General features: G+C 31.1%; 2 protein-coding genes across 3 annotated transcripts; one reads left to right on the forward strand and one right to left on the reverse strand.

Moving 5' to 3' along the window:
- Positions 1-1024: 1024 nt before the first annotated feature.
- LOC106470319 (transmembrane protein 177-like) lies at positions 1025-5110 on the forward strand. The gene is made up of 2 exons (XM_013930866.2): positions 1025-1075; positions 2569-5110. The coding sequence occupies exons 1-2, from the start codon at positions 1025-1027 to the stop codon at positions 3304-3306; spliced, it is 789 nt and encodes a 262-aa protein (XP_013786320.1). The 3' UTR covers positions 3307-5110.
- Positions 5111-7465: 2355 nt separating this feature from the next.
- LOC106470321 (ras-related protein M-Ras-like) lies at positions 7466-25786 on the reverse strand. 2 transcript variants are annotated; one of them, XM_013930870.2, is made up of 6 exons: positions 25701-25786; positions 21545-22376; positions 17902-18055; positions 14797-14896; positions 14218-14297; positions 7466-12080 (listed from the first exon to the last, which is right to left on the reverse strand). In XM_013930870.2, exons 2-6 carry the CDS (start codon positions 21729-21731, stop codon positions 12005-12007), a joined length of 597 nt encoding a protein of 198 aa, XP_013786324.1. In that variant the 5' UTR covers positions 21732-22376; positions 25701-25786; the 3' UTR covers positions 7466-12004. The 2 variants fall into 2 exon arrangements, with proteins under 2 accessions (XP_013786324.1, XP_022254651.1); XM_022398943.1 differs by having other exon boundaries at positions 25597-25703.
- Between the last annotated feature and the right edge of the window lie 1137 nt (positions 25787-26923).

The following is a 26923-nucleotide window of genomic DNA, read 5'->3' on the forward strand; positions in this document are numbered from 1 at the left end:
ATTAAAGAGATACTTAGTAATTCCATGTTTCAGTTTTTTATGTAAATTAAGTTTGATTTTTTCCCCATTTGATATTTTGTGTGTTTCTCCCAGTAAACTAATTTTATTTTATGTTTTCTCAAATAACATGAGTTTTATTACGAGTATTTTCAACGAATACATCGACGTTACCTTTCCACCTTAAAAATAACAAACCAAAGTATTGAAGGTACAAATAAACATATCTCTTCACATCTTTGTACTCATCCAATACATTTTTCAAAAAATTTAAACTCGTGGCAAACATCATGTTATCAAATAAACCTTTTTAAAAGTTTATACTTCTTATCAATGACTAAACCTGAATCCTGATTTCTAAAGTATCTTATCTGCTTTCTCCAAATATTAGATAAGTCTCTAAGGCTTAAGTGTTTTACAAATGTGTGTGTGTTTATGCTTGTTCTTATATTTTCAACATCGTCAGGGGTCAGTAAAATTCATCATTATGATAATGTTGTCTAAAGGAAAAATTAATCATGTTTGTTACATTAATCTGTTACATTTGTGTATATCTGCTAAGTTATGTAAAATATTAAGATAAGCACAGCACACACCAGCTGGTTAGTGTTAAGTATTGAGATCATCACAAGATATGCACGAATTAGAATGAAGTTAAAATATTAAGATCAACACAACGTATACACGATCTAGTGTGAAGTTAAAATATTAAGGTCAACACAACGTATACACGATCTAGTGTGAAGTTAAAATATTAAGATCAACACAACGTATTAACGATCTAGTGTGAAGTTAAAATATTAAGGTCAACACAATACACATGCACATTTGTATGGAGGGTTAATCCAAATTAGTAGATAATTACATTAAAATCCCAGTTTGGACTAAATTTTTCCTTCCATTGTTTTAAATTTAATATTTGAGCTTCTTATAATGAAGAAAAAATAGAAAGGTTAATAAAGTAAGTTTTGTTGATTACATCGAAGCAAGTAATTCATGTTGATGTTTCATTGTTCTTTCCTTTAGCATGGGAGTTGAGAAACCTCTGAAAAAGGAAGTAAAAGACAGAGCTGAGAAGGTGATTTTTGTCACAACTTATTTTCTATGTTTGTTGAAAAAAACCAACTTCAAATGTTGCAATTATAGGGGTAAATTAAGTGTATTAATTATGGATGGGACAAGTGGTAGTATTGGTCGGATTTTAGATACCCGATCAGATTTGGATATTTTCATACTAGAAAGTACACGTGTGTGTAAGTAATGAAAATGATCTGGAAGCATGAGCTACACTTTATTATAGTATAGCATTAAAACTAGTTAGTTTGACATTAAATTTATGAAATTTAGAACAATGTACATGAGTGTGTGCAGGCTTTTTAAAGATTGCAACATGTGGCAGCTTGAGGCAGTGCTTTACATCCCTGATCCCCCCCATTGTGACTGGTTGGATTGTGCTTACCATTGATGTTGCTACCGTGACTGCTGTAGCAACAATTGGTGGTAAGATAAATAGACAGTTATTTATCTGCCCTAATTCTGGCTAGTAAATGAGGTGTATAAAAATAAAAACAAATTTAATTTAGTTAACACAAGAACAGTTCTTGTTGTGAACATTAGAACAGCTAATACTAACTTGTCTTCTGACCAGTAGTAAACCGTAGCGTCTCAACTACTGCTGTGTCTGTCTTATGCAGCTGATGTGGTGAGCCCTGGTATTGGCAAAGGCCTTCATTGGCACTAAATATAGCAGATATAGAGTTGTTGACATACTGCTATATATTCTTACCCCCAGTGGTCAGTAAAATTCAAGATGTTTTTTTAAATATAGTCTAAAGAAAAGATTAAGCGTGTTTGTGTTTGGGGTTCTGTTATTACATATTTGTATATTTACTGAATATTAAGATCAACACAACAAATTCTTATTCTAGTGTGAAGTTGAAATATCAAGATCAGTGCATCACACACATAAATCATGATAAATTATAGTAGGAAGAAAGTGTAAACAGCAACATGTAATAATGAAGTGTTACATGTTCCTTCTAAGAGTAGACGATAGTTTTCACAAATTAAAAGCTCTTATTCTAGTGTGAAGTTGAGATATCAAGATCAGTGCATCACACACATAAATCATGATAAATTATAGGAAGAAAGTGTAAACAGCAACATGTAATAATGAAGTGTTACATGTTCCTTCTAAGAGTAGACGATAGTTTTCACGAATTAAAAGCGGATAGGGATCAGCTAGCAGAGGAAAAGTAGCCCACTTTTTTATGTTCTCTAAAATTGTGCTCTTGTATTGCTTGAGATCTTACATGTTTTTCTAAGAAAATTTTGAATTGATATATATTTTTCTACTGTGTATATGTATGTGGCTGGTAATTATTTTTCTTATTAATAATTTGTGTAACTATAGTGCGTTTTGTAAGTTGAATATTCAGTATGATAGTTCTACTTCACACTTTTCTACTAGCTATTAGTGTAATAAATGCAAGTATATTGTATTTACAAATGTTAACTTACACAGATTTATGAGGAGAGGATTTTAACTAATGATCTGTTTTTGTTTTGCAGGTTCTTGAAGAATGTAAAATAACTGATCGGGAAAAAGGTCTAGCACGGTTTTTTACAGTGTTTGGATTTGATACTTTCCATGCTGGAAGTACGTACACTAAAATGGGAACAATAATTGGTTTGCCTTATCATTTTAGCTATAACAGCAAAGAAGAAATAGATCATTCAAAAATCCAAGTTTACAACAATTCTGAACCTAAATGGGGATCGACAGCTGGACAGGAGCTCCTGGATTCTCTTATTCTGTCAGAAAATGCACAGAAGTTTGCTATTGCTAGAGAAATCCATCTTGGAACAACTTCCTATGTTTACGTTTTTGGAGGATTATTTTCTTTAAGTACCACCTCTGCTTATTCTCTAGGCAGTGCTTTAAGTACAAAGTATGGGATCAGATTGGCAAGAATGCCCATAAGACTGACTTTGTATACCCTGTGTGGTTTATTAGGATTTGCTATTTTTATCACACTAAAAGACAATGCTAGTCTATACTGGGACAAATATGCTGATGAAATGGCAGCACAAACTGGAAATGGTTATATAGAAGGGGGGATTGAATTTTACCAGAAGATGCTTCAAAGAAATCGTGCTCTTAGACATCTGATGGGAAATTATGGGAAGAAAGTGTACACGGCAACGGGTAATAATGAAGTGTTATTTAGGATGTCCCATATTCCTTATACAAGCAGGCTGGACTTCCTCCATGAATTGAAAGCAGATAAGGAGCAACTAGCAGAATAAGAGTAGATCACTTTGTTATAGAAACATTTTTAATTAGCCAAAATGAAAATGTTTAACGTACTTCTTTGTCAAGTCATTTCAGCACTAGAAGCAGGGTTGCTAGATTTTCCGACAGATGCAGTCTGCTCTATAGCCAACTAATGTTAAGTGGTGTAGTTCTGTTAAAAAACTACCGTATTGGCTCAATTATAGGGTGATCTCGAATATAAGGCGACCCCTATTTTCAGAAACCACGGGAAAGAAAAAAATTTAATGTCATAACAACACTTGTTAGGTCCACAAAATCAGTACGATAACTGAACAGCCTGAAGGTGGATTAGTTGCAAGAACTAGCAATGACTTTGAGCGAACATCTGGTGCGCATGCATAGACGGATGCTATCTGCACATTCGGGAATTTGACAGGCTATAGTAGGGGAAGGGGCCTGTGGTTGGCCACAATTATAAGGTGACTATGAATTTTACAGCCTAATTTCAAATGTAAAAACATTGCCTTATAATCAGGCCAATATGGTATATAATAACACAAAATAGTAGCATGTATTAAAGCAACTTTAAATAAAAGCAAGAACAGAAGCCCAAATCGGTGGTAAATACACAAACTTGGCAAAACTGACTAAAAGACTGTGGTAGTCAGATGCCCAACATCCTGTTTTAATGTTGATAACATGTATTTAAATAATAACAATATTTTTGTGATCGACTAGAAACCTTTATCTCCAAGATCTCTTCCTTTTTGTTTTTTTAAATAATCACTCTGATACAATTATCTAGTATTGACAGAAACAACTAAAAGATGATTCATATTGTACAACATCAATGCTAACTTGAGTGGTAAAATGCATAAATTAGCACAAGTATTACTTGTCTGTGTGAAAAATAACTAAAATGGAGAGTGTCAGAAGCGTATTAGACTTTGAACAGTGATTAGCATGTAATAATAATAATAATAAAACTGGTTTTTAATAAACACTCAGATTTTCATTCAACAATCCTAGTGAGAAAGATTTTTGTATTTTGGGCATTCATTAAGTAGAAGCATACTGAGTGATGAACGAAGCATGAATACTTACCTTTTTATTTATGTATATGACGTATGCTGTGAAATACAAAATTATTTATACTTTGAATGTAAATGTGTTAATGCATTGCAGACATTGTGAGATATTTTTATCAAGTGTTTGCATTCCTTTTTACAAAACCAGTTTGAGAAAAGCACCACAACGTATATATATTAAAACACTTGAACCATTTTTGTCGAAGGGTACCATTCATGATCATTTGATATGTTTATTATTTAAACCATCAACCACTGGTAATATTTGTTTTGAAACTTTTTAACTTAAGAAACTTGTTCATCAAGATGCTTTATTACCTTCCCTACCAACGGACCACAATACAATAACAGAGGTTGTGATTGTACAGGAATTCCATAACTCAAGGTACAGGTATGATATGCACAACAATAACAGAGGTTGTGACTGTATAAGAGTTCCATAAGTCATGGAGTTAGGATGACGATATTTTTTAAATGAGAGAGTAATATATTTTAAGTTCCCAAAGTAACATCTAGTGATTTTATAAAAACACTGAAGTTTAGACAAAGCATTGATTTAATGGTCAATTTTAAAATGTGTTACTGGGCAAGGTGAACACTGTCTCTTAACTTGCATACTAAGTTTCTGAATGGGATTTATTAAAGTAAAGAAATACATTTTAAAAACATATAAAGTAGATAAACATAAGTGAATGTATTAGTTTGGGTTGAAAATTATAGAGTAATAGGATTAAATTTTACAGTTCTACATCCTTCGTCAGTCTTAACTTCAGTCATTAAATACATCCTTATATCTCTTTCTACTACTCATACAAGAGACTGACCCAAGGTAGAACATAGATATAACAGGCTCTTAAACCAACCATTAGAACTCTAAATTATCACGCTCTGTCATCAGCCCAGCACCATATGCAAACGAGGTAATGATTTTCACACAACCTCAACAAACGTTACTAGCTTACCCTCATCCTAAAAAACACCAATAAATATGTAAGGTAAATAAACATAAGGGAATGTATTGGTCCTGATTCAAACTCGGGAAGAAGTACACTTCAAATTTGCAGCTGCTATATTCTGTGTCAGTCTGGAATTAAAGATTATTGTTATCCTTGTGCGACTGTTTCTAAAACGAGTATTATGGTGATTAAATTTTGTCATTCCTTCTAATAGCCATTTGCAGTAATAAATTCTGATTCAAATTAGTTATTTGTTACAGTAATTTGTAGTAATGGCCTTTAAGATGAGGGGATGGAGTCATCTCATGTGGTATAGTGCTTCCTATAGCAAGTTCGTTTATACGTTTGAGAGTGATGTTCCAAATATCATGTCTATCTTACATTCACACTTTACTACGAGTTCCCTGACTACAGTTTTTCTTTAATGGTAAAAAATATGATTAAAGCTAGTAATCTAATTGTTGATTTGTCACTGTATAAATTATTATAAGCATAAAATTAAAATGGGTAAAGAGGATGATAAGTGATTTTTTTTTTTCACTTTCAGAATATTTGTACATTACAACTATATGATTAAAATTGACTTTACTTGGATCGTGATAAACCAGTCTTCTGTTTAACATTTTGAAGAAGGATCACGTGTGAAGCAACACAGTATTTTTTTCTGAAATTGTTTAAAATTTGTATGGGAAAGAATATTTGGCTACGATTAAGTTTTGTTTTTCAACTAATTTATGATTGAATGTGATTTCTTAGTAAACATTAAAAAAAAAAAAATTGAACCAGCAAATAATGAAACGTATGTTGGTTTTTGTCACTAAATTTGTATGTAACACCTTCAAGAATATTAACTTTTTTTCCCTGTGTCTTTGGACCCTTTCAATTATCTGGATTGCATTTTGGTTTTCATTATTCTGTAACATCTTACCCAACAACGTTTAACTTTGGTATGTTTGTGGTATTAGTGTTGATCTTTCAACACAGTGAAAATGACTGTTTGTTGGGTGTCCATTCTTAGAAAACTGGTATTTATCCATTACTTATTGTAAAGCTAATTTAATAATTTTGGTACACCCAGTTCTTAAGTTGTAGTCTTTTTTTTAATGTATCATCCATTTCAGATTTTTTCCATGTTAAAAGTTTCATATCACCAAGAGTTCACAATGGTTAAATCCGTTTTTCATCTGTGAAGGTACCTTCCTATCCAACAAGATGTTTTACTATACAAAAATGGCTATAATTCCAATGCAAATAAGGCAAAGCATATAATGTAATGTTCCTTTCTGGCTCCACTAATTCATAGGAAATCTCATTACAAAAATTCTTACATTCATACCACTGTAGTTTGTACTTTCTTTCTAGAATTTGTGGAATCACGCCAAACAACACTTATTTCTTAAATGTGACACTATTAAAAATAAAAAAAAAGCTTTACAAGTAATTAGATCTATTAGTTTACCAAAAATACTGCTAAACTTAGGTGAGGAGAGCAAGTCACTAGAAGTTCTAATCTGGGTACAAAGATACCTCTTTGCATTATGAACAAGTTGCCGAGACTTGCATTTTGAGTGCTGTCACTTTTCCAACCTTTAGATCTTGTGAACATGATGCCAAGGATGAATGTTTTCCATTTTTGATTTTGTTACAAGTGAACTTTACTTAAAGAATTAAGATGACACTGATAAGTTCAATCGTTCATGTCTTTTCTTTTTAAGAATTTTCAACCATCATAATTATTTTTCTTAGGGGAGAGGAGTAATACAGTGTTATATTTTATTTTACAGGAAAAACAAAGTATTGGTATGTTGATAAACAAAATATACATTATTTACTATTTCACCTTTTACGGAAATAGCTTAATAAAAATATATATGTTGCAGAAACAGACTATAAGACTTCTCCCTGCACTTGCATTTTGCAGTGTTTGTTCATTGTATATTTCAGCATTTGTATATCAAATTAAATGTGTGGTACTTACTGTAATGACAAGATAGACAATCTTTAACTGTTTTGGAATTCTTTTCCATAATTTTGGCATTATCTAGAATGTTTGGTTATTTAAAAAAACAACAACAGTTGAATATATTTATTAGTTACTTTGAACAGTATGTGATGGGTAAATAGATAAGAATAAAAAAAAAAATGTACAGGAAACATTTCTTTATTTGAAGTCAGATTTTTGTGAAATTAAACACACAAAACTAAAACTTGGATACGTACATGGTGATGCAATATTAACTGGCTGAATCATGTCTTAAAACAGAAGTACATTGAAAACGTATCGGCTGAACAATTTTGTTTACCGTGCATAAGAACCAATGTTCGTCAAACAAGCACACATATGAGCAGTAAAGCACCACACAACAGTACATACATACACACTACGACCACAGCAGACTTTTCATATTACAAAATGATTCCACCACAGTAACCAGCCAACTGCAAAAAAATTCATTTTAAGAACTAAAAATATTTTTTTAACAGTTTTTAGTAAAAAATTTTCTATTTGTGCAATTAAATTTCCAAGGAACAAACTAAAAATAAAATCAACGTTTAAAGAAAATTTTTTTTTTTTCCTGGACCTAAACTTTGGCCAGATGTGAAAGTTTTTAGATGAAAACTGACATCTACCACGTGAATCTACTGAAACAGACAAATCGTTTAAAACATTTAAATCTTGTTAGATACAGGTTTGAAAGATTAATTAAAAGTTCAGTTAAAGTATGACCACAAAATAATATATTCAGTCATACAAAAATGCCTAAAAGTCATTCATGTTTCTCAGGTTCATCAACTTCAAAACATGACTGCAGAATAAAAGCCATAGAATTTGCTTCACTTTCAATGCGACCACATAGAATACATTAAAAAGTCCTGTGTATCAAATTTTAAACTGTTGAAAATTTAAAATTTATTATTAACATACTTTCATTAAAGATCAAAATACTAACTGGCCAAAATAAAATAGCATGAAGTTCCGGTCACTAAATAACACAGAAGTAAAGAACTTTGCTTGTTAAAAGGTGCAATTTGACTTCAGAATTTATAAAACATTCCAACTAGAGCTACAGAAAATTAAATCAACAAATTTGCAAAATAAAAAGAATCTTTATCAAACTGTTCAAGTTTCCAAGTCTTTACTTAGTAACCACATCAGTTTAGATTTTTATTTTTTAACCAATTTGTTTCAAACAGTATTTTGATAATGTAGTGCCGAGAACCTTTGGTCGTATTAGTTTTAATAATCCACTTCCTTTCAGTTAATATACTTGTGCTCTGTAACACCAGCTGATTAATTTTAGTAACCATGTGCTCTGTAACACCAGCTGATTAATTTTAGTAACCATGTGCACTATAACACCAGCGGACTAATTTTAGTAACCATGTGCTCTGTAACACCAGCTGATTAATTTTAGTAACCATGTGCTCTGTAACACCAGCGGACTAATTTTAGTAACCATGTGCACTGTAACACCAGCTGGTTAATTTTAGTAACCATGTGCTCTGTGTTGTAATTACAGCCACTATATGGTTTGAATTATAAGTTTGTTATAATTGCCACATGATTTGTATCAGCAATAGCCGTATAAATCACCGATTCTAACTGTAATGTAACTGAGAATCCGGTTTCACAGATTAGTGTACTTTTCTGCATCATTAGCTCAGTATAATTTACTTTGTCAGCACACAAACACATGTGTATATTTTCCCAATTTCTGAAACGTGTTTCTCCTACACTTAAAGTTTCACCATGACAACATAAACAAGTAATATGCAAGAGAAGCGTAACATGAAAGCCTTCATCTACAGCTCTTAGCAAAAACTTAAGGACTGAAGTACCTGTCTTATAATATTTCACCATATGTAACTCTACTTTAAAAAACTGTCAAAACCCATAATCTACTGTACTCATCTAAACATTTATATTGTTAGTTAGCACAATTCCATCTTTATAATATTGGCTTCATAAAGTTACTTCTTCAAATTAACTTTTACTTAAGAAAATCTTGTTAAATAATTCTTATTTTTAATGTTTATAAATCACTAAATTATTGGTTATTTATTTCAGCGTGATTAGAAGTGCAACACAGATAACAACAATGGGTTAAATAATGTACTTGTTTATACAACACTTTTAGAAACTACAGATATTTTTACTGTTCTGCAAATAGAATTAATAATGAGCACAAAGGTAAAACGTGTTTACATCTCTCATTTAGTTTATAAGCAGGAACTAAATATTGTAAGTTGGATGACGTCGTGTAGCTTGAGATTTTTGACTGAAGATACTCAAAAAAGATCTCATGATGCTAAATTTCATGTATCCAAAACTCCATATTTTAAAGCTAATGATGGAGATCTCATCACAGTACTGTGCTAAGTATTGCTACAAACATTTTCTCTAAAGCAGTAGTTCCCAACCTCTGGTGCATGGATCCGAATTTCATGTATCCAAAACTCCATATTTTAAAGCTAATGATGGAGATCTCATCACAGTACTGTGCTAAGTATTGCTACGAACATTTTCTTTACATCAGTAGTTCCCAACCTCTGGTGCATGGATCCTGAATCATTCACGTGTTTTTCCATTTTGCACAACCATCCAATGAAAGTGCAATTATTTCTGAACAATATTCATATTCTACGTCCTTACAAACTTATTTTTACAACCCTACGTAAAACTAGCTACATTTTGTGTACTTCAAACCTATTGTTCTATAGGTTATATGCTCTACTACAGGCCTATGTATTCCTAAAAGTCCCTAAACTTTTATAAATATTTTGCCAATTTGTGGAATAGGAAAGACTGAAGCCCACTGCTATAAGTCACTATTAATTATGTAGTAAATTAAATGTACACTTCTGATGAAAGACATTACATAAAACGTATTGACCTCGTATTCTAACCACCATAACCAAAATAACTTAATAGACAACTTACTTACAGGACTAGTTTAAATCTTACATCAAGATAGCTTACTGCAACTGAAAGAAGATAATTTCAACGACCCACCTTAGTTCATATAATGTATGTGGAAACGGTTATAATAAATAACTCAAGAACAAACAACAAAGGAAGATACTTTTATTTACATATTTCCTTTCCTCACCAATACATGAATTTCAGTGAAGAAAAGATGACATAAACGCCTTGTTTATTTTTTGAGACCAAGCACCACCGAGAAGCCACGAATATGGCCAAGTTAGTCTGCTTCAGAGGCAGCAGCAAATCAAAGAATAGATTAGACCTCTACGCCCTCTATTCTCCATCAAAATTAACATTTGGGTGAGGAAAGAAAATTCATAATTAAATAAATAATCAGTTAGTCCGCCGAGTAATAGTGAATAGTCAATTGTGAAGATATGTTAGATGTTATAGAAACACCTAAAGTATTTTAGGTTATTAGCAGTGAGTAAAGGATTATACATCAGAACCAAACACTGTCAAAAGATAAATAAGAATACTAATAATTACACTTTTGATAAGATCTATAAACAGTCCTTCTTCTGAACATTCTTCATCGAAAGACTAACAATACAACTAAAGAAGGTAACACGAGAAGTTATACAATTTTCCACTTCACATGACCAGGTTTATTAACAATAATCAACTACACATTTTCATAAGGGAATTGGTGGTGATTTGTTTTTTTATAAATCACAAGAAAAGACCTGCTAAAACCAATCAGTGTTATTACAAATAAAATCCCTCACATCATACACAATATCCTCCAAACATCATTACATCATCAAGCAAACAATCACACCATCATCTAAAAGAGCCAGAACAATATCAACTTTTCCATGAATATCCTAGAGTACATTTCTAATATGACAGTTAGGTTCTTAGTATCAGAAAAACACTAAACGAAGTTAGAAGTTTAACAAGCACATTTGCAGCTAGTGTATAACCATTTATCTGAAATAACAGTGATTAAAAAACATAGTTTAACAGTAGCCATACCATCTTTCTGATGATCAACAAAGTTCAGTTCCCTGCCTGCTCAAAAGAAATTAACAGACAAAAATATTGAAAACATTTATATAAATTCTACATCCTTTGATAAATATTTTCTGCGAGTTTCTTTCAGTACTTAACTTAGTTGTAGCAGCTAATATTTTATTGGAAAAAAGATTACGCTTCCTCTGTGTGTTTGTGTGTGTCAATATGTCCACCATTTGAAAGCAGCAGCTCTATGTAGCACAGCACTAATAAACAACACACAAAATGCAATAAACCATTATCAAAACTGTTCAAAAAACAGTATAAAATACAAAACTCTATAAAACCTTTTAGGTGCCATCCTAGCTCTACAGGAACAAATGGAAAGTGTGTAAAAATGTATCTTAGTTCTTTCCACTATAGCTTCTTGTAACATCTCTTATGTATTAAGACACGCGTCTTTTTTTTCGGTAAGGTCAGAGGGGCACTGGTCTTAAGATTTTGAAAGTGGTATGTCCAATTTAGATAAAGAGGTTACCAGAAAGTTGGAGATCTAGCTGGACAGATGGAACAAAAGGCCTTGTTGTGGTTTTGTCAGTTGAATTAATGTGAACAAAAAAAAGTTACAACACCGAAAACTAACTGTTGCACAAAAGTCACTATGAGACTCTTCAATGGAAGGATGTTCTGTACCAGGTTATGTGTATCTGGATAGTTTCTCAAGCACAGTGAAAAATCAACACTACAAAAGTGTACATCTTCGATTCCTCTTCCACCAATCTCTCCGCCTCTTTTTATCTACTGGTGGTGGCTGGTTCCTAAAAAATAGTAATAAGTAGCAACGTTAAGCATCCCTTATGTGATGGCATTTTAGTGTCTACCGACTGACTGACAACACATTACTGTATAGTGGTGCAAGTGGTTAAAACAGGTGACCCCCCCCCCCTCCAGGCATCTCAGTTACACAACTTTAGTATTACCATACCTCTAAAAACATTGTAATATATTATAAACTGATCCAACTTGCAACTTATTGGTCAAAACTAACTTATTAAATTTCTACGTCTTAAAGTTGTTGTACATATTTTTTGTTGTAGTTTTTTTTTCATTATCAAGCATGTTTTTCATCTTACCAAGTTTTGTTCTGATATAAAAACAATCATGCAGACAACTTTATTTCAACCTGTTTTCCAACAGAGGGTTACTTATCTTGCCCCGGAGCATAAGAAAAATGGGCTGTTTTGGCTCGATTCTTTAATAAAGAGATAGGAAGAGTAATCATAATAACAACACCCAAAAGACACTTTAAAATATAATTTCTTCTGATTATTTTGAAACAATTAATGACCAGGTCCATCTTCCTTTTACCTCCCTTACCCTAACTTTACATTTCAAATTTTGTTAACTTAACAAGTACATTGGATGGAATTCTTCCCACAGTCCGAAGGTTCGTTAACCACCCAAACCGAGTCTGATCAGCGATCTGTCTAATGACTGGAAGTATAAATGTTACGGACATTTTGTATATCTATCATTCCACTATGCAAAAGGCTAACACATCAGCTTTAGTTTTCAGCTTACACTAAAAAATTCAAAGGACATTTAATAATTAATTTTTTCTTTTGTTTTAATTTAATAACAGACTCTTCCTGCTATTTTAGACCAGCTCAGCCAAGAAAAGGCCTTTGATGAACAAATTAATTTCAACAGATAATGCAATATTTCTGTACGTGTCGAGAGTAATAAATTTTTTAAAAGTTAAAGATACTTTACAAAATGCAATAAAAGGTACAATTACACGAAAAAATTATGTATCTAAAACTATTACATGAAATGTTGTAAAAGTCTTAGAAATAATAGATTTTACACATAAGTTCGTACAATCTATATATTTACAGTAAATAACTGTATTTTTTTCAATGCTAAAAGATACTGATTAATTAAGAAAATACATTTTTATTGAATATTTGAGACAACACGTTATCAAGAAAACAACTACAAATTTCTTAAAACAAATAAAAACTCCTTTTTGTAACCACCACTGTCTATAAATATTTTATATACTCGTGTAATGATTTAGTACTATAGCACTGAAATCCCTTTAAAATTCATTGATTTAGCAGTAAAACACTGAAATATCTTTAAATGGTGATTCATTCAGCTGTATCACACTGAAATCTCTTTCAAAAGACATTGGCTTAGCTGTATCATACTAAAATATTTTCCAAAGATCACTGATTTAGCAGTATAACTCTGAAATCTCTTACAAAAATAACACAGGCCTGCAAATTTAAACTTCATAAAATTTGTTTTGGTTTTAATAATGGATTTTCCATAATTTAGCTATGCAGATTTCGTATATAATATTAATTTTTTTCTATGATGTAAAGATTTTTTTTACAAATCGAGAAGGAACAAAAACTTTTACTTAGATCAAATTATTATTTCATTTATCACAATGAACATTTTTTATTATTATGTTTGCTAACAAAAATGCAAACAAACTGAAAAAAAGGGAAGAACATTGACGTCAAACAAATATGCATCCTCAGTCATTCTGATTTTTTGTGTGTGAAATCTACATCTTTTTATCTCAAACCACGTATTGTGTTTTTTTTGTTTTTTTTTATGTATTGCATTGCAACGTTTTGGGAAAAATCTGTACGTAATGGAGAAAAATGGATATTTTCGGATTCAGCGTACAGGAATTAGCATAGAACGTGTAAAAATTTCAAGACAATAAAACCATCGCAGACCTATGTAATTGATTCAACAGTATAACCCTGAAATCTCTTACAAAAATAATTTATTAAACAGTATAGCATTGAAATCTCTGTCAAAGGTAATTGATTTAAAAAAAATAGTATTAGAACCTCTTGCAAAAACCATTGATTCAGCAGTATAGCATTGACATATCTTACAAAAGTTAAAAGCTATATTCAGTATCAGTGTTACCTGATAATTCGAACCACTTCATGAAAAGCAGCATCCACATTAAGAGGTGGATCTTTGGCACTTGTTTCAATGTAAGGGATCTAAAAAAAATATAGAATTTTTCAGATTTTTTATTTAATCTAAAACTACAGAGTATCTCTGTAGCATGCAAATACAGCTAGTTTCATAGAACAAACAAAAAAAAAATTCAGCACACAAATCAACTTTTTATTTCAGGTTACTAAGTTAGCTAATAAAACGATTACGTACAATTTTTAAAGTTTTAATGGTTTTGACATTTTGTGAATAAAAATTGAAAAGACTGTTTTTGGATCTAACTTAATTTGTTTATAAACAGAAGGATAACATTCCAAACTCTAAATTAAGAAAAGTTTTATGCATCTTTTCTATTTATGTTATTTCTAAATTATTATAAAAACAATTTTTTTAATACTAAAACCTTTGATTCAGTTAACATTATAAGGAACGACATTCGGATGTATAAAGAAATGTAAATTTCCTTCATATACACTAACTATTCTGAATTACATATAATTGAACTGAATCTTTACTTTTTCTACCCAATCCTTTTCTTCTTACCTTGAGCTGAACTGCAAGCTCGCGTCCCTGTTCTTCTGTTACAACCCGAAGATGGACTAGATCAACCTTGTTGGCTACTAGTAACATTGGGTAGGTATCTCTACAACACAAAACAGGACACATTAACTACAGAAACGTTTAACATTCCTTACTAGAAAACTTACACAGAACAACCTAACCCTGTGTGATACACAAGTCTACCAACAAACTTATGCCCGTATTCTCTGTTAATAGTTTTAGTAGATATTCCAACAGACTATGGTTTAATTTCAATAGACTGCTGCAAGCTTATCTGGAGTAACCAAATGCTAATGTCTTCCTGAAAAAAAACTGCAAACTGTATGCAAGTAATTTTTTATGACATTTCCTTGTCATTATTTAACAAAAGTCTAAACAATATAAACATACAAGAAAGGGAGTTAGCTTTTGTAAATGACAGGGAGACAGTGAATCACACATTGTATCTCATTTTTTTAAAGTTCTACAGTGGCAATCAATAGCCATAGAACGTGTGACCTTCGTTCTTACATCAAGCCCCCATCCCTACTCATTACTCAACTTGTATTTTGCAGATCTTGTTAATGGTATAACTATGGAGCTTCAAATAAATTTTTAAGGCAACTGGCAAATGTTTGCCATTTACTTTAAAACTTACTCAAAAAAGTGCCAGCCACACTTCAAATCAAAATTAAGATACATAAGCTGCTTGCTTATAATAACAATAATATTTTTGTGATCGACTAGAAACCTTTATCTCCAAGATCTCTTCCTTTTTGTTTTTTTAAATAATCACTCTGATACAATTATCTAGTATTGACAGAAACAACTAAAACATGATTCATATTGTACAACATCAATGCTAACTTGAGTGGTAAAATGCATAAATTGTATCAGCACAAGTATTACTTGTCTGTGTGAAAAATAACTAAAATGGAGAGTGTCAGAAGCGTATTAGACTTTGAACAGTGATTAGCATGTAATAATAATAATAAAACTGGTTTTTAATAAACACTCAGATTTCCATTCAACAATCCTAGTGAGAAAGATTTTTGTATTTTGGGCATTTATTAAGTAGAAGCATACCGAGTGATGAACGAAGCATGAATACTTACCTTTCTATTTATGTATATGACCTATGCTGTGAAATACAAAATTATTTATACTTTGAATGTAAATGTGTTAATGTAGTGCAGACATTGTGAGATATTTTTATATAACTAGTGGATATAACTAGTTAATTGATGCGAAGTGCCAGCCACACTTAAAAAACAAAACAAATTAAGTTGTTTGCCCTTGGTGTACATAACTAGTTAGTTGACGTTGAATACCCAGGAAGAATTATCATTTCAATTTCATATTTTTAAATATTCTATCAAACTGTGAATCTATGTTTGTAATAATAATTATACTTCCTAATATGTATAAAACTGAACCGCCATTTGAAGATGATCATTTTATTTGTTATTTTAAACTGAAAGATGACCGAGAATGACACGCTACCAGAAAAGACTTACTGATCAATTATTGTGAAACGGTTATTTCCGTAAACGTTATTCTTTTTTAATAACTCTGAATATCTATGATTATGCATAAATTATCAACTACATGTAGTAAGAAAAAATGACAGTGTCCTTTGATGTTTACTAGCTAAACACTAAAACCAACTGGCTTTTTACCAGCTAATTACTGCTACTTTCAAGCTCTGTACTAATGATATATATATAAACTATAATTTGATTAGATTCACTTTGATACAAAAGATTTACATTTGATTTCAGTATATTTTACAACATGGGTGGATGCACCCCTGCCAGGCCTACCTATGAACATTTTTGTGGGTGGCCAACATTCTAATTACTGGAGTGACTTGTTTTTCAACCAAACAAGTCTATTTCAACATTGCTACGTGCTGATCATTTCATGATCCCACAGAATATGCATCTTATAATATTTTGGATACTTTCTGGTCCGTCTTTTTATGGTATGTAGGTTTTGCAAGTTCTTGATAAATCTAATGGTTTTGTACATAAAATGTTTCAGTTACAGATAATATTGATATCTTCCAGTTTGGTTCTGTACAAGTTTACAGTAATACTTTATACAATATGAAAACATTGCACCCTGTTAAAGGAGAAGAATATTACATACATACATACCACCGATTTTCACACAATTTGATAAAAACACTGTTTTAATCTGTGTAATTGTACAGATAACTCTAATGCCTCACCTCACATCATTGTTTCAGATCAAAGTACTCTTTCAGGCTTGCGTACTAATAGCTTGCTAAAAACCTGCTAATACAGTGTTACAAGACGCATTTCAAAACTAATGTAAGACATACAGTAAATCAGAGCTAAGTTCAGTACGTTTCAGAAAAACTGTATTTAGAGATTGTAAGAAAATAAACTTACAAACTGCACTGATATCAACATTATTTTTTCGCCCTATTAAGCATACAGTGTTCTATTCAGTTTGCTTCCAATTTGCTATTTAAGAAACCAGTAATTGTACAGCATGTGGGATTTATTTAATCTGCTTCATATCCATGCTGAAGAAAAAATCTAAGCAACTAATTCAATCAAATTACAACAAGGACAAACACTGATGTTGCTAATCACCAGTCATATTAGCTTTAGGTCAACATTCACAGTATCCAAGGAGCTATTTGTGACAACAACTACCTATGTCAGAAAATCTAAGTATAAAGTTTACTTTATTTGTTTTTTTAATTTTGTGCAAAGCTACTCGAGGGCTATCTGTGTCAGCCATCCCTAATTTAGCAGTGATAGACTAGAGGGAATGCAGCTAGTCAACGCCACCAACTCTTGTACTACTACTCTTTTTACCAACAAATAGTGGGATTGACCATCACTATATAATGCCTCCACAGCTGAAAGGGGGAGCATATTCAGTGACAGGGATTCGAACCCACATATTGTCAGTTGAGCACCCTAACTACCAGTCCATGCCAGGCCTAAGTATAAAGACTGATGGGCACAATAAAATATTAAGACTACAAATATAACATAACCTATTGACTTTTATAATCATAATAATCTTTTTAAAGAAAACTATTTGTGATATGTCTCATAAATGACTTACCTGTCTTTCACCCGCAAAATTTGTGTATGAAAGTTTCGTATATTTTCATAACTTTGTTTGTCAGTTACCGAATACACAAGAAGAAACCCGTCTCCTTTCCTCATGTACTGTTCTCTCATAGCACTAAATTCTTCTTGTCCCGCAGTATCCAAGACTGAAATAAACCACAACTTCTAAAACTATTCTGTACGTGGTTTATAAGGATTGAGAACAAGGGTTACATGTTCATATACTACAAACAGCTGTATACAATTTAGAATTTGTTTACCATCAAATTTCATGTTTAAACGAATATATTTCAATTTAAAAAAGTTAAACATATAATTGTAAAAAAAAAAAACTTATTAGTTCAAGTTTTCATACAATTTTTATATACTAAGTACTTTTTTTCTTTTCCTTATACCCAAAAATATAAAAATAATTACTGTATTAATTATAGTTGAAAGTTAATGTCTCCAATTATTTGGTGTTATCAGCAAACTTGTAAAATTATCTAACATTTTTATTGGAGATTTTATTTATTAACCCTTTCATGACAAGTTCAGTATAATATACACAAGTTTGTATATATATTTGCACATGTTAAGTATATATATAGTATAACTTTTAATGCAGTGTATCATCACAAAATTTGGTAGACTTTTAGTAAAGATTACAAGTCATTCATACACAAAAAATCAATTTTTAATGAGGTATTTTAATTATAGATTTGTTTCTGAAAATAGTGTTTCCTTACCAGTCCAAGTATGAAGTGATTTTCATGTTATAAATAAAAAAAACTACTGTTTGTCCCCAAAATCTCAAATATTATTTGTGTAATCTCTAAAACCTCCTAAATACATTTCAAACATTTATTTTCAGTAAAACTTTATATTTTTTCGGTTATTTTCTTAACCCTAACTCTGACCAGTCTCGTAACCACCATAAAAATTTAGAAAATAAATTATGCTTTTTTCATTCTAGAATGACTACAGATTATAACATGAAAACACAAATGTTTAGACTAAAGACCTTAAATCTCATAACATTATATATATATTTATTATATTGACCTTCCAGCCATGCCTGGCTAACAATACAGAAATTACAATGACGCAGCATACGTGCACCTGTAATACCATATCCAATAATATAAAACTGAATTTTGGTCTGTGCGAAGTGACTTGTCTTGGCTGTGTTTTAGTGGACTAGTATTTTGTAAAATACTCAATTATTATACATTATATATTTATATACATTAATACTATTTACAAACAAGTTCTTAAACTTACTTTTCTTCTTAAAAAATAGAACAGTAAATAAAGAAGTAAAGCAAACAATTATCTCTTCTATTTACGACCTTTGTACTTGGTTGCTGCTTGACGTGGGTTGCTAGGCCTTATGAAATTTCCCACGTGGAGGATGTGAAAAGACTTTCCTTATCCCCTTGAAATCTTATGAAAAGAATATGATTAACACAATAATACATCAAAATGGCTGATAAAACCACTAGGGGACATTCTGAGCTTTTGTCTTATTATTTACATGTCATATATAAAAGTGTATATAAGGGAGCATTTCCAAAAAGGAGGTGGGTATGAGGGCACTGTGTTTGATTCAGTACACGAGCGGTATCTTAGCAAATAGAAAAGATAAGAGGTTCTTATTTTATATTATTTTCTAGCTTGTCAATATCAGTAGTTTTTCCTAATTCATACGAACTATAGACTTAATATTTTGACATCACAAACATCTAATTTGAACCAGTGCTGCATTCTACATACCACGTGACACACAAAAATCAATGTTTAGCTGTGTTTTTTAATACTTACTTTTAAATTAAGAAATAAACTAATTTATAATACTAAAATTTCAATTATAATCTTCAATTTGATACCAAACTTATGGACACAAGTTCATAAAATAGTAGTTCAATAAAATTTTGAATGCGAGTCAACAAACACAATGACATGGCCTTTGACACGTGACCCGTCCTGATAGGGTTAAAGGGAAAATTGATACAGGATGGTTAAAATAAATGAATTCAAACACATGAATTTTATAGTTCTTAAATATATCTATTTCCTTATTGTTTTATGGAGTAAATATTTTTTTTATTTTTTTTTCCCCCATTTACCTGCAAACCATATTGTCATGACAACTAACACAATAGCTTAGTAACAATAATTACTTCACTTATAATGCAACTTCCACTTTATTATACAAGTTATATGATGCAAATGATTTTGTTTTATTTATATTCTTAAAAGAGCATGAGAATAATAAAAAAAAACAGATATACTCTGTCACTAATCTACCATTTGCTTTGGCAGCAAAAATGAATGTATATTTAATGTGTTTTTGTTCAGTGTCCCACAAATTTGATACGATTAAAACGGATTAAGTTTCTAAAGTAAACATAGTCAATTTACATTCTTGTCCATGGCTTCTACCATCCCAAACATCAAAATAACGCTCTTTTTTTATATTACTGTACATGATATATGAAAAATGAAGGAAGTCCAAATAGATTTGGTGGGTGGTTAAATAAGCAATAAGGAGAAAGTCCCTTGCATAATTTAAATAATTTGTGAAAATTTAAGGTAGAAAATGTGTCGGTATCAGTTTTTAACACAAAAATTGTATTTTATAAAAATATATCAGGAGTGTTTTTATATTTTTGAGAGAAAAAAAAATTGTTGCTACACTACTATCACAAAACCATTATATGACAATGGATTTCATAGAAAGCTTGCAAAGTATTTTAAAAGAAATGAACACCAGAAACGTTCTTATGAAATAATTTTTATCCAGTAATTAGTATAGTCACTCATTATGATTTTAAACCTGAAGGTTTTTTTTCATGTAGCTGTCACTCAAATGACCACAGAATTATAAAGTAATTTCAATCATTAACTTTTGTCATTTCTGTAAAATATCTGAACTGTATTTCTATTTCTGTATAAAAAATTTATCAGTTAATGAATCAAGACGACAAGAATTTGTAATTACAAAGAGATAACCAAAAGCATATAAAGACAGACAAAATTAAGTACACTTAATATTGTTACACAAGAGTTGTTTAGAGTGAAAGTTAAGATAAGATTTTGAAAATTAATTATGTTTTTCAAATAATTCAATCTCCAAAATATGAATGTTTTTTAGCAGCTTTATAGTAATGGCTCAAAGAGACAATTCCATATTGTTTCCTAAACTAAAACCATCTTAATGTTTTTTAAACTCTCATTTACCAATGGTGGACAGCTGCAGAGTTCAATAGGATGCTTAATAAGACCATCAGACATCATTAAATTCATTATATCAGATCCTGTTTATTTCAGCCATCAAATGAAGAATAAGTTACTGTTATGTACATAAGTAACATTTCAGGGACAACAAAGGATCCCTTGGCCCATTATGACTCTCCCATTCATTTCATCAAATGCCCATCTGCCGATATTCAGTTTGGATTCCCAAGTACTCATCAAGCTCTCTCATGAACTCTTACAATCCTTTTACACGTACAAGATTTCTTTACACCTATTTAACCTCAAACTTTCATCAGAATTAATGAAAGCAAAAAGATTTTAAAAGAACACATGAAAATAAAATTTTTGATTTTCAAAAACTAAAGCTGTCTAGTAATGTTGAAGTATACACCTACCATCAAGTATACACCAATGGCCATCTATTTCGGTGTGCTGTATGTAAGAGTCTTCTATGGTAGGATCATAATCTGTTACAAACAGTTTTTGGAAGAACTGGATGGTTAGTGCAGACTTTCCAACACCCCCATCACCAACCACAACAAGAATGTAGGTTAGAAGGTTTTCATTTGGAGGCTTCGACATGATAGACTCAGAGCAGGTGTAGTTTTTTAACAATTATTAAAAGGCACTTGTAGAAATTAAATAGCTCAAAGCAAGTGAATTTAGATGTCAGAATCTGTTACTCTTCTTTAGGTTTCTAATATCTTTTTAACTATCTTTTAATGACTCCACATAGACTGTTCGTCATTTTGATCTTTACAAAAGTTAGTCTTCCGAGATTCTCATAATAATTTTGATTATTGGGCAATTTTGAAACTAACAATTGAGGCAGTTAAATTAGTATTTCAATAAAACAAAATTTTTACCCACTATATGCTTTAACAATATAACATAAGAGCCTATATCATGTGAATCAAAAGGACTATAACACTTCCACAACAGTATGTATGATATTTTATAGTGATCGTAATAAATAACGCTTTTTAGATATTCATGTAAAAACTACAAACAATATACAAAATTAAAAAAATTATTTTTAACTTGCTACTGAAAAGTCTGCTTTATATAGCCACTATGTTGTTGATGGTTCTTAGTGTTGGGTGGTCTCCAAACACAAAACTGCACAGTAACAGATACTGGCAACATTAGGTTGTAACAAGTGGTTCCAGTAACCAAGATCACCAAAGTTGCCCACCTACTTCCAGTTGATATGTGCCAAAAGAGAATCTGGAAAATAATACATATATTATTAGTTATATTTTTGAACTGTTGAATAACAGTATTACAGAATTTCAAATTGGTGTTTCTAATTATTACCATTTTTGATTAATCCAAATTACAATTATATCAACTTTCATGATAATAATCAACTAATCTAAATCAGTGTTTCTAATTATTACTGTTTTCAATCATTCCAACTACCAAATTAATTGAAATATTTCTATTCTGTTTGTCTGTTGTTAAGCACAAAACTAAATGGTGGGTTATCTGCTCTTCAATCAATCTTAGCCTTATAAGTTTATTTTGTTTAATTCAAGTTTGTTCAGCTTTAGTAATTCCAGGGGGGGCTCATGATTTGAGGGCCTCAGGTTCGATTCCCATTGCCACCAAACTTGCTTGCCCTGTCTTTGTTATGGCAAAGCTGCTAAGGCTATCTGCCACTGTCACTAATTTTGAACTGCTGACTAGAGGCACAGCAAGTGGCTGGCAGCATTCACCACAGAATTTTTGTTTATTTTTCTTCCTTCTTAAACTGCTGACTAGTAGGAAGGCAACTGTCTGGAAGGACATGCTGGCAACATTAAATTTATTTCCTAATTTGTCTGTAACCATGGTTTGAGGAACACTGTACTGATCAGCTAATTGAATGTGATTGGTTAATGGAGCTGAGTTGTTATTATACTCATACTATATTTCAAATGATATCATGGTATACAACCTAATTTTTCACTACATACATTTGTTTAAGGTTAGCCTTAACATTAACTTTTTACTTCTAAGTGACTGTTTAGATTTAAAAATGTTTTGCACACAAAGAATTTGACATGCACTAAACTAGCCGCACACCTTTTCTGTGAAGTTATATCACATAGTTTGTTGGAAGTATTATGCATGGCTAGGTAGTAGATTCTAAATCCTAATCACCAGTAGAGCTGGGTTATTAGTGGAATTTTACAATCAATTAATTGTAGAGATCATTAATTGATTGCATTCAAATCAGTTATTCTCACATGAGACTTTGATAATTGGAGTAACTGGTAATAATAATTGGAGACACTAATTTTGATTACTTTCATGACAATTGATTTAATTTTATTTAATCAAAAACAGTAATAAAAAAAAGGGCCATGGGGCAGTGTGCTAGGGTTTTGACTTAGTTCAAAAATGTAATATTCTTTGTGTTTGAGAATGAGTATATTTCACCCAAGACACTGCAATATTTTAACATTTATATTGTGCTCCCTTAAAAATTGATATTCTTTTATCCTGAAACTCTCGCAACTTGTTAGACACATTTCCACAAAAGTAACACATAACCAAACTTAGCATGAGTTCGGTAACAGAAGAATGAGTTCCTTTGTGCTCCAAATCAGTTGTGTTTAAACAGAATGATGATCAGTCATATCAAGGTGATACAGCTATTATAATAATAATACTCAATTTTTGTCTCTCCTTAAAATGCACATGCACCTTACTACCTAAATGTGCATGCACATGCACTTCACTTGAATGTATGTAAACATATTTTAAGACATTTTGTACAACATATTAAAAGCTTATTAAAGTTTTTAAAAAAGGTCTAACATTCACAGAATAACATTATAAGTTAATAAAAGTTTGGAAATGGCTTTAACAGGTAATGAAGAAAACTTTACTATAATGTACAATGTTATGATATCATCAAATATTACAAGTTTATTTATTGAAAGTACAGTAATGTTTAGCCCTAACTGAAGCAAAGTAAAAACATATACAAGTTACAGTGTTAATTTATCTCCTTATCAAATAAAGACCATACTTAATAAAGGCTTAACTAATGTTAGGCCTAAGACAAGTGGACTTATAGATTTTGGTGTCTGTGATAAGAATTATTTGGTATTAATGTAGAAATCCTGTATTTAATTAAAATTAGTAAGGTTTCAATATAGATGCTAATTTGACTATACATATTTTGCAGGTCTCTGCTAAGTAGTATCCTTGCAATAATGTATATTTACATGCCTGTACTACTTTATCCCATGGTACTCTTTTTTTTGCATACCAAACATTCATTGATTTTGCAACCAAAGCATCAACAGAAGACTACTTAACATTGACATACTTACATATAATTCAAGGACAACAAAGAATCTCTTTTGTCCTTCTAGGTCATCCCAGCCACTATTCTAAACTCTTAAGTAAAAGTACTCAAAGCTAGCCCTTATCATTGAAATATTTAACAAGCCTTCCATACAACTCATTTACATTAACTGCATCTACAATGTCGGAAGGCAACCCATTCCACAGGCCAACCAACATTATAAAAATAAGGCTGTCTCAGCTGAAAATGACTCCTATCCTACCAAAGTTTAAATCTGTCCCTTTGTCCTACCATTATTACTATTAAATACGAAAACAAGTTAATGCATGAACATTATCAATTCCATTAACAATCTTAAACTCCTAAAAAGAAAATTTCAGAAATTTTAACCTATCCTCATATGACCATAAAGAACTTCTGAATGCAGTGTGAATAATAACATGCTAATCACATTGTAACTGAGGTACAACAGACAAGTTGGTGGTCGAGATGATTTTCATATTATTATTCGCATACACTTAAGAACTGTTACTCAGTGTTAGTGTGAAATGGGTTGAGTTGGTGAATTATTTTATGTCACATCAAAATTAAGGTAAGTATTACTTAACACTTAAGTAAGTTCCTTCAAATTCGTGACCTTGAAAGTTTGTTTTTCAACCGCAGATTAAGAGGCTCAAAAAACAAGCTTCAGTAGTAAAAAAAGGGCCAGGGCCCACATATTGAGCTACAACAATATATTGCACCTAGTCCTACACTAAACAAATAAATTGAAATATATTATATGTAAAGTAGTAACAGGTTACATTTTACAATCAAAAGAAATAAAAACTAAAAAAGGCTTTGGAATTGGTCGCAACTTAAATTTTAAATTAGTATAGCATAGCCGATAGACTCAAAATTAAACAAGAGAAAACCTTCAAAACTATTGTTAATATTTTAGATTATTAAGCCTACAGCATATTAAAATTTAGGCCTAAAAATTGAAACGCCTTATAAGTTATAGTTATACAGTTATTCTTCGATCGTAACTTACAAGTTGCATACAATTGCAATAAGGTATACAGCTATTACTTAGCATAAGTCGATAGGCTTAAGAGACAACCTTCAAACATATTTCTACAATTCTAAAAAGGGTATTAAGCTTACCACAATAAAGTTTGATATAAGAAACAAAACAATATGAAAATATATTAAAATTTAGCGATAGCAATCCTATTACTATTTTGTTAATACGTATATGGTTTACTCACATTTATGAATTAACCAAGTATTTCCCAACAATTACCTAACATGGCAACTATGCCTCTGCATATATATTTTTCCTTTACTCTAATTGGTCAATTTTTAGTAAAATCTGAATCCGAACTGTAGCGATTTCTTGGTAATTTAAATTTATTTACATACTTACTTCCATTATATTAAAACAGTAATATGTATGATTAACATTAATTAATGATCTACAATCACCTAATCTCACAAGTTAATCATTTTTATCAAACCAAGTGATTAAAGGTCACTCAACAATGTTAACCTTATTCAGTTATCAGCCGCCAAAAATTCACCGTCGTAACTATCTTCGTAACTTACACAGCTTACGGTAATTTTAAGAATACCCCTTCCAACTTGCAACATTATTCTGCCAGGTTAGGTTCTTATTCATAAAGTAACAGATAATTTCAATTTTTAATACCCAGATAACAATTGAAATAACGAGAAACATGTAGTGCATAATCGCTTAATTTGGTCCATTATTCTACTAAACTTCAAAAATAAACTACTCATGGTAATAGGAAAGAGGGCTGATAGATTTTCCCGCGAATTGTAAAATATTTACTAAATAGTACGCGTTAACATCAGCTTTTTGATTTGTTTATTGTATAGCATAAAGCTACACAAAGGGCTGTCTATGCTATGCACACTGCTGGTGGTATCGATACACGATTTATAGTGTTATAAGCCCACTGTAAAATGCAAATATTTCAAAAGATCAAATATTCGAAGCACGAAATTTTAAGAAGAGACAGCCATTTTCTTTAAAAAAATTCTAAAGAAACATGACATTAATTAAATTTGTTTAGTTAGATTTGCTAAAATACTTCCTCAAAACATACTTAAAACGTTTTGGCTTTCAAACTAATTCAAAGAGCTTTATTTGAATGTTCAAGAAGGCTTGTCAGTAGAATGATAATGAAATCAATTAATCAACGAAGGTGAATCCTGATGTGTTATTTTCATGTCGAACTGACTTTCCGTAGAGCGACGAGACAGATATACAGAATAACGGGAGTCTCAATGAAGATGTTTATCAAAAAGTAGTTCCGACCTCTCTGAGAAATAAATAAAAGGACTGGCTACAAAATGTATAAAAATGGACATGGAAAATGTAGTGGGGTTGAAATATGAAACTAATATATTTAACCATGCAATTAAATATACTATTATATCCAACAAAGTATATATGTGTAAACAGGTG

Source organism: Limulus polyphemus, unplaced genomic scaffold (assembly GCF_000517525.1).
Source record: "Limulus polyphemus unplaced genomic scaffold, Limulus_polyphemus-2.1.2 Scaffold3942, whole genome shotgun sequence".
Lineage (NCBI taxonomy): Eukaryota > Metazoa > Arthropoda > Merostomata > Xiphosura > Limulidae > Limulus > Limulus polyphemus.